Genomic DNA, 9,405 nt, shown 5'->3' with positions numbered 1-9,405 from the left:
TAGTCTTCTTATTAGCTGAAATACCTTGCTTTTTATATAACAAATCTGTGCAGCCACATTTAAGGTGTGAGTAGACTGTCACAAGTGGTTTTATATTTTATAAGTTCATTAAGTTGTATGTTGAAGAGATTTAGGGGACAAAATAGAATAAATATATATTTTAAAAAAGCTACCATTGCATGACCGTCCCACTGCACTCTGTTGGACTATTGGTCCTATTGTGTGGAGTTTGTATATTCTTCCTGTGCTTTTCACATTTTTTATTTTTTTCACATTTTTCATGAATATCTATCCACGCGAACTATAAGTGGGAATAGTAACCTGTCCGAATGTTCAGAACCATCAGGAACAGCCTGGAGTAGTGATAGTGCATTAAATATGAATGCACCATCCAATCATTACAGGTTTTACATGACAGGAGCTGACTGGCTAATGCACTATAATCACTTCTCCAAGTTTAATACATCTGCCCCAGTTTACTTTATGACTTGGGGGCCATTATTGAATGGTCATCATAAATGATGACCATAATAATTAAGGGCCCCCAAATCATACAGCATCCTCATGACATAAGGTGCAACACTTAAAATTCTATAAGTTAATTGAAAAATCTGTCCACATTTATTACTTTCTTTTTTTTTTCTAAAGCTGGCACATCCTCATCCTCGTCTCTATGTACTCAATCACATGACACAACTATCTGTCACATCCATCACTGCACCTCTGACTCCTGGCACTCCACACCACAGGCTCCATAGCAGCATATTCTGGCTCCTTCTTTGATCCTCACGGCTCACCGGAGTCCTCAATTTGCCTCAGGTGAGTATGCTGGTACTGAGAGTAAACAGTGCAGCTCTCATCCGAGGGAGCTTGAGTGTGTTAATGTGTTTTGTTCTTCCACAGAAAGCTGGCTCATCCTCATCCTCGTCTCTGTGTACTCCATCACGTTAAGCAATCCGATTGCATCAACTGGCGCATCACTCCACACCACAGGCTCCATAGCAGCATATTCTGGCTCCTTCTTTGATCCTCACGGCTCACCGGAGTCCTCAATTTGCCTCAGGTGAGTATGCTGGTACTGAGAGTAAACAGTGCAGCTCTCATCCGAGGGAGCTTGAGTGTGTTAAAGTGTTTTGTTCTTCCACAGAAAGCTGGCTCATCCTCATCCTAGTCCTCGTCTATGTGTACTCCATCACGTTAAGCAATCCACTGCATCAACTGGCGCATCACTCCACACCACAGGCTCCAAAGTGGCATATTCTGGCTCCTTCTTTGATCCTCTCGGCATCCCCGGAGTCCTCAATTTGCCTCAGGTGAGTATGCTGGTACTGAGAGTAAACAGTGCGGCTCTCATCCGAGGGAGCTTGAGTGTGTTAATGTGTTTTGTTCTTCCACAGAAAGCTGGCTCATCCTCATCCTCATCTCTGTGTACTCCATCACGTTAAGCAATCCGATTGCATCAACTGGCGCATCACTCCACACCACTGTGGCTCCAAAGTGGCATATTCTGGCTCCTTCTTTGATCCTCTCGGCTTCACCGGAGTCCTCAATTTGCCTCAGGTGAGTATGCTGGTACTGAGAGTAAACAGTGCGGCTCTCATCCGAGGGAGCTTGAGTGTGTTAATGTGTTTTGTTCTTCCACAGAAAGCTGGCTCATCCTCATCCTCGTCTCTGTGTACTCCATCACGTTAAGCAATCCGATTGCATCAACTGGCGCATCACTCCACACCACAGGCTCCAAAGTGGCATATTCTGGCTCCTTCTTTGATCCTCTCTGCTTCACCGGAGTCCTCAATTTGCCTCAGGTGAGTATGCTGGTACTGAGAGTAAACAGTGCGGCTCTCATCCGAGGGAGCTTGAGTGTGTTAAAGTGTTTTGTTCTTCCACAGAAAGCTGGCTCATCCTCATCCTCATCTCTGTGTACTCCATCACGTTAAGCAATCCGATTGCATCAACTGGCGCATCACTCCACACCACTGTGGCTCCAAAGTGGCATATTCTGGCTCCTTCTTTGATCCTCTCGGCTTCACCGGAGTCCTCAATTTGCCTCAGGTGAGTATGCTGGTACTGAGAGTAAACAGTGCGGCTCTCATCCGAGGGAGCTTGAGTGTGTTAATGTGTTTTGTTCTTCCACAGAAAGCTGGCTCATCCTCATCCTCGTCTCTGTGTACTCCATCACGTTAAGCAATCCGATTGCATCAACTGGCGCATCACTCCACACCACAGGCTCCAAAGTGGCATATTCTGGCTCCTTCTTTGATCCTCTCTGCTTCACCGGAGTCCTCAATTTGCCTCAGGTGAGTATGCTGGTACTGAGAGTAAACAGTGCGGCTCTCATCCGAGGGAGCTTGAGTGTGTTAAAGTGTTTTGTTCTTCCACAGAAAGCTGGCTCATCCTCATCCTCATCTCTGTGTACTCCATCACGTTAAGCAATCCGATTGCATCAACTGGCGCATCACTCCACACCACTGTGGCTCCAAAGTGGCATATTCTGGCTCCTTCTTTGATCCTCTCGGCTTCACCGGAGTCCTCAATTTGCCTCAGGTGAGTATGCTGGTACTGAGAGTAAACAGTGCGGCTCTCATCCGAGGGAGCTTGAGTGTGTTAATGTGTTTTGTTCTTCCACAGAAAGCTGGCTCATCCTCATCCTCGTCTCTGTGTACTCCATCACGTTAAGCAATCCGATTGCATCAACTGGCGCATCACTCCACACCACAGGCTCCAAAGTGGCATATTCTGGCTCCTTCTTTGATCCTCTCTGCTTCACCGGAGTCCTCAATTTGCCTCAGGTGAGTATGCTGGTACTGAGAGTAAACAGTGCGGCTCTCATCCGAGGGAGCTTGAGTGTGTTAAAGTGTTTTGTTCTTCCACAGAAAGCTGGCTCATCCTCATCCTCATCTCTGTGTACTCCATCACGTTAAGCAATCCACTGCATCAACTGGCGCATCACTCCACACCACAGGCTCCAAAGTGGCATATTCTGGCTCCTTCTTTGATCCTCTCGGCTTCACCGGAGTCCTCAATTTGCCTCAGGTGAGTATGCTGGTACTGAGAGTAAACAGTGCGGCTCTCATCCGAGGGAGCTTGAGTGTGTTAAAGTGTTTTGTTCTTCCACAGAAAGCTGGCTCATCCTCATCCTCGTCCTCGTCTCTGTGTACTCCATCACGTTAAGCAATCCACTGCATCAACTGGCGCATCACTCCACACCACAGGCTCCAAAGTGGCATATTCTGGCTCCTTCTTTGATCCTCTCGGCATCCCCGGAGTCCTCAATTTGCCTCAGGTGAGTATGCTGGTACTGAGAGTAAACAGTGCAGCTCTCATCCGAGGGAGCTTGAGTGTGTTAATGTGTTTTGTTCTTCCACAGAAAGCTGGCTCATCCTCATCCTCATCTCTGTGTACTCCATCACGTTAAGCAATCCGATTGCATCAACTGGCGCATCACTCCACACCACTGTGGCTCCAAAGTGGCATATTCTGGCTCCTTCTTTGATCCTCTCGGCTTCACCGGAGTCCTCAATTTGCCTCAGGTGAGTATGCTGGTACTGAGAGTAAACAGTGCGGCTCTCATCCGAGGGAGCTTGAGTGTGTTAATGTGTTTTGTTCTTCCACAGAAAGCTGGCTCATCCTCATCCTCGTCTCTGTGTACTCCATCACGTTAAGCAATCCGATTGCATCAACTGGCGCATCACTCCACACCACAGGCTCCAAAGTGGCATATTCTGGCTCCTTCTTTGATCCTCTCTGCTTCACCGGAGTCCTCAATTTGCCTCAGGTGAGTATGCTGGTACTGAGAGTAAACAGTGCGGCTCTCATCCGAGGGAGCTTGAGTGTGTTAAAGTGTTTTGTTCTTCCACAGAAAGCTGGCTCATCCTCATCCTCATCTCTGTGTACTCCATCACGTTAAGCAATCCGATTGCATCAACTGGCGCATCACTCCACACCACTGTGGCTCCAAAGTGGCATATTCTGGCTCCTTCTTTGATCCTCTCGGCTTCACCGGAGTCCTCAATTTGCCTCAGGTGAGTATGCTGGTACTGAGAGTAAACAGTGCGGCTCTCATCCGAGGGAGCTTGAGTGTGTTAATGTGTTTTGTTCTTCCACAGAAAGCTGGCTCATCCTCATCCTCGTCTCTGTGTACTCCATCACGTTAAGCAATCCGATTGCATCAACTGGCGCATCACTCCACACCACAGGCTCCAAAGTGGCATATTCTGGCTCCTTCTTTGATCCTCTCTGCTTCACCGGAGTCCTCAATTTGCCTCAGGTGAGTATGCTGGTACTGAGAGTAAACAGTGCGGCTCTCATCCGAGGGAGCTTGAGTGTGTTAAAGTGTTTTGTTCTTCCACAGAAAGCTGGCTCATCCTCATCCTCATCTCTGTGTACTCCATCACGTTAAGCAATCCACTGCATCAACTGGCGCATCACTCCACACCACAGGCTCCAAAGTGGCATATTCTGGCTCCTTCTTTGATCCTCTCGGCTTCACCGGAGTCCTCAATTTGCCTCAGGTGAGTATGCTGGTACTGAGAGTAAACAGTGCGGCTCTCATCCGAGGGAGCTTGAGTGTGTTAAAGTGTTTTGTTCTTCCACAGAAAGCTGGCTCATCCTCATCCTCGTCCTCGTCTCTGTGTACTCCATCACGTTAAGCAATCCACTGCATCAACTGGCGCATCACTCCACACCACAGGCTCCAAAGTGGCATATTCTGGCTCCTTCTTTGATCCTCTCGGCATCCCCGGAGTCCTCAATTTGCCTCAGGTGAGTATGCTGGTACTGAGAGTAAACAGTGCAGCTCTCATCCGAGGGAGCTTGAGTGTGTTAATGTGTTTTGTTCTTCCACAGAAAGCTGGCTCATCCTCATCCTCATCTCTGTGTACTCCATCACGTTAAGCAATCCGATTGCATCAACTGGCGCATCACTCCACACCACTGTGGCTCCAAAGTGGCATATTCTGGCTCCTTCTTTGATCCTCTCGGCTTCACCGGAGTCCTCAATTTGCCTCAGGTGAGTATGCTGGTACTGAGAGTAAACAGTGCGGCTCTCATCCGAGGGAGCTTGAGTGTGTTAATGTGTTTTGTTCTTCCACAGAAAGCTGGCTCATCCTCATCCTCGTCTCTGTGTACTCCATCACGTTAAGCAATCCGATTGCATCAACTGGCGCATCACTCCACACCACTGTGGCTCCAAAGTGGCATATTCTGGCTCCTTCTTTGATCCTCTCTGCTTCACCGGAGTCCTCAATTTGCCTCAGGTGAGTATGCTGGTACTGAGAGTAAACAGTGCGGCTCTCATCCGAGGGAGCTTGAGTGTGTTAATGTGTTTTGTTCTTCCACAGAAAGCTGGCTCATCCTCATCCTCGTCTCTGTGTACTCCATCACGTTAAGCAATCCGATTGCATCAACTGGCGCATCACTCCACACCACAGGCTCCAAAGTGGCATATTCTGGCTCCTTCTTTGATCCTCTCTGCTTCACCGGAGTCCTCAATTTGCCTCAGGTGAGTATGCTGGTACTGAGAGTAAACAGTGCGGCTCTCATCCGAGGGAGCTTGAGTGTGTTAAAGTGTTTTGTTCTTCCACAGAAAGCTGGCTCATCCTCATCCTCATCTCTGTGTACTCCATCACGTTAAGCAATCCACTGCATCAACTGGCGCATCACTCCACACCACAGGCTCCAAAGTGGCATATTCTGGCTCCTTCTTTGATCCTCTCGGCTTCACCGGAGTCCTCAATTTGCCTCAGGTGAGTATGCTGGTACTGAGAGTAAACAGTGCGGCTCTCATCCGAGGGAGCTTGAGTGTGTTAAAGTGTTTTGTTCTTCCACAGAAAGCTGGCTCATCCTCATCCTCGTCCTCGTCTCTGTGTACTCCATCACGTTAAGCAATCCACTGCATCAACTGGCGCATCACTCCACACCACAGGCTCCAAAGTGGCATATTCTGGCTCCTTCTTTGATCCTCTCGGCATCCCCGGAGTCCTCAATTTGCCTCAGGTGAGTATGCTGGTACTGAGAGTAAACAGTGCGGCTCTCATCCGAGGGAGCTTGAGTGTGTTAATGTGTTTTGTTCTTCCACAGAAAGCTGGCTCATCCTCATCCTCATCTCTGTGTACTCCATCACGTTAAGCAATCCACTGCATCAACTGGCGCATCACTCCACACCACAGGCTCCAAAGTGGCATATTCTGGCTCCTTCTTTGATCCTCTCGGCATCCCCGGAGTCCTCAATTTGCCTCAGGTGAGTATGCTGGTACTGAGAGTAAACAGTGCGGCTCTCATCCGAGGGAGCTTGAGTGTGTTAAAGTGTTTTGTTCTTCCACAGAAAGCTGGCTCATCCTCATCCTCGTCTCTATGTACTCCATCACGTTGACCAACCATTGAACCAACTGTGCATCACTCCACACCACAGGCTCCAAATAAGCATATTGATCCTTCTTTGATCCTCTTGGCTTGAATGACAGGAGACCTCAACTTGTCTCAGGTGAGTTTGCTGGTACGGAGAGTACAGTGGCTCTCATTCTAGGGAGCTTGAGTGTGTTAAGTGTTTTTATTTTTTTTTATTTTTAGAAAACATGCCTACTCTTAAAAGGAAAGTGAAAGAACATGAAAGAAAAAACAAGGAAATAGGCAAAAAATGTTTGAAAATCAATCAAATGTTTTCAGGAAAAAAGAAGGTAGGAAAACATTTACATACACCCATTTTAAACCCCTGTAAGAAAGTGTAACAAATATTTGAATTTAGATTACGATTTTTATTAATTACAGAAAATAAATGCAGCAGAGTTAGATCCTGTACCCAGCACCTCTGATCCTGTACCCAGCACCTCTGATCCTGTACCCAGCACCTCTGATCCTGTACCCACAGATAATCAATGCACTTCCCAAGATAATTCACTGGCCACAGTTAACACAAATTGCAGCAATGTAGATGACTCGGTATCGACGTCATGTAATGTCATTGTTAATGAAAACACCATAGATGTGCATTCTCAATCCTCCATCTCTCTTGCCAACTGTTCTCAGAATTTAGAGTGTGACACCTCACCCCCTATTATTTTGGATGATGACCTATCTGAAGAAAGGTGCTCTTCTAATGAAGATACAGATATAATAAATGACATTGGGGTTAGTGCTTCTCCAAAAAAAAAGTCAAAACATAAAGTTGGTTTCCAAATAAAATGGAAAAGAGAGTTTCCGTGGCTTAGTTGTAAAAAAAATGGTGAAAGAGAATCTCTACTCTGCAAGCTGTGTTTAAAACATCTGTTGAACGACACAAAATACAACAAATCTCCATGGATGAATAGTGGGATGAGCACAGTAAGGCGCGATAAAATTAAGGAGCATTCTGTTTCCGAGATGCACAAGGCAGCAATGCAAACTGAAATAATCGGTTGTAATGCTGAAGCTTCACAGAACAGAAAAAATAGACCAGAGTCAGAGGAATTCAAAGCTGTGGAATGTGCTATGAAGTGCCTGGATTTTCTAATCCAGCATAATATACCACATACAACTGTTTTTAAACCATTTGTTGTTTTCTGTATAGAAGAATTAAAGTCTCCAGTTTTAGCCCCTCTGAACAAATCTAAAAATGCCTCATATACAAGCTACCAAACAATCAACGAATTTGTTAATTCGATGGCCAGTGTTCAAAGAGAGAAAGTTATCTTGTCTTTACAGAAGAGTCCATCATTTTCAGTTATGTCAGATGAAACTACTGATGTCAGCAACAGAAAACACTTGGCAACTGCTGCAAAATATATAAAAGATGGAGAAGTCAGTGTGTCCTTTATTAATGATACAGAAATTCCAGATGGAAAATCAGAAACTATTTTCAATGCTCTTTCACAGACTATAGAAGACTGTGGAGGGTTTGAGAAATTAGTAGGCTTTGGAAGTGACGGCGCCAGTTCAATGGTTGGTCACCGTGATGGAGTAGCAGCCAAACTAAAGGCCAAAAATAATAAGATTATTTCAATACATTGTCACAATCATCGTTTAGCTCTTGCAACAAAAAATACATTTGAATCTTTGAATCCTTTCCTGAAAATGGATGAAGTATTAACAAGTATTTACAAATACTATAAATACAGCTCTGTGAGGAGCAAAACTTTGGAAGAAATACAAAGGAGTATTTACTAAATGTAAGGGAACAAAAATAAAAAAGGCTAGCCACACAAGATGGCTATCACATGAAAATGCTATTAATTCAATAAGAATTAATTATCATTCGATCATTGTCGATTTGGAAAATGCTGTTGTAACTGGACAGTCAAGGACTACAAGTGGTGTGAGTGGGCCAACTGCTGAAGGACTTCTCAAACATCTGAAAAATTTTCATTTTTTTCAATTAATTCACTTTCTTTGTGATGTACTGAGCCTGCTTTCCAAATTAGTTTTAATCTTTGAAAGAAGAGATATTGACTTGTCTACAATACACAGCAATGTTTCCATTACGCTTGGTGCTTTGAAAAATTTAAAGCGTAAGCCTGGGGGTCAGTTTTGCAGGAACCTGGAAAATGCTGCAAGAAAAATAGGAATTCAGGCTCCTATAGCAGCAGAAAATTGTAAGTTTGAAGAAGATGCAAGGTGTTTTCTAGATCTATTGGTCCAAAACATTTCAGAGAGGATGCATAATATAGCTATACTTGATCATCTAAGTGTCTTAGATATGAGGCATCTTAATGCAGACAAAGGTGTGGGATTTTATGGTGTGGCCGAAATGGCACAGCTTGCTGATTTTTATCAACTGGACGAAGATCTTCTGTTATCAGAATGGGAAGACTTTAAATCTGTATTCTTACAAACGGAAGAAGAAAATTCTGATAATGAAAGATTGTCCATGGTCAACGTGTACAAGACTTTAGAAAAATCTGAAGACACAATTGGCGTAGCATTTCCTCTAATTCAGAAACTTGTTTCAGTTGGCTGTGTTCTACCACTCTCAACTGCTGAAGTTGAAAGAACTTTTTCGCAAGTTAAATTAATCTTAACAGATCACAGAAACCGTCTCAAGGTGGAAAATGTCAACAGCATATTAGCCATTAAGCTAAATGGCAAGGTAAACTACAGAGAGGCGGTAAAGCACTGGATGAAAAAGCAAAGAAGAATATTTTCTTGTAGACCACACACAGCTGGCCACCGACCACACTCTACAATCAGAAACACCTGTACTGTAGATTGTGAGCAACAACCAAGGACAACGCACATAAACTGACCCACCCAAGCTACTTGGAGCCCAACTTTCCAGTTCAAAAAGGTGAGTACCAAGTAAATGTGGGAGGAGGGAGAGTATTCCTACTTAGAGGTGGTGGAGTGGCCCTAGTATGTCCATAATCCTGTTATCAGAGTCCCTTTTCTGCTGTGTTCTTTAGTTCTTCAAAGCACAAGCCCTTATTTTTGTGTGGA

The 9,405-nt window shown here is 44.9% G+C and overlaps 1 protein-coding gene across 1 annotated transcript; it reads left to right on the top strand.

Annotated features, from left to right (window-relative positions):
- The first annotated feature begins 6,322 nt into the window (after positions 1-6,322).
- LOC134983350 (zinc finger protein 862-like) lies at positions 6,323-9,405 on the top strand. Its single transcript, XM_063949058.1, has 3 exons — positions 6,323-6,481; positions 6,568-6,674; positions 6,766-9,405. Exons 2-3 carry the CDS (start codon positions 6,573-6,575, stop codon positions 8,137-8,139), a joined length of 1,476 nt encoding a protein of 491 aa, XP_063805128.1. The 5' UTR covers positions 6,323-6,481; positions 6,568-6,572; the 3' UTR covers positions 8,140-9,405.

The sequence above is a fragment of the Pseudophryne corroboree genome, assembly GCF_028390025.1.
Source record: "Pseudophryne corroboree isolate aPseCor3 chromosome 3 unlocalized genomic scaffold, aPseCor3.hap2 SUPER_3_unloc_13, whole genome shotgun sequence".
Taxonomy (NCBI): Eukaryota; Metazoa; Chordata; class Amphibia; order Anura; family Myobatrachidae; genus Pseudophryne; species Pseudophryne corroboree.
Note: the sequence above shows the minus strand (reverse complement) of the source record. Positions and strands in the feature narration are given on the sequence as shown.

Excerpts from the sequence above, each read along its gene's own strand:
- LOC134983350 (XM_063949058.1), top strand. The coding sequence starts at position 6,573 with ATGCCTACTCTTAAAAGGAAAGTGAAAGAACATGAAAGAAAAAACAAG. Across the intron at positions 6,675-6,765 it reads TGTTTTCAGGAAAAAAGAAG|AAAATAAATGCAGCAGAGTT; the intron begins GTAGGAAAACAT and ends TATTAATTACAG.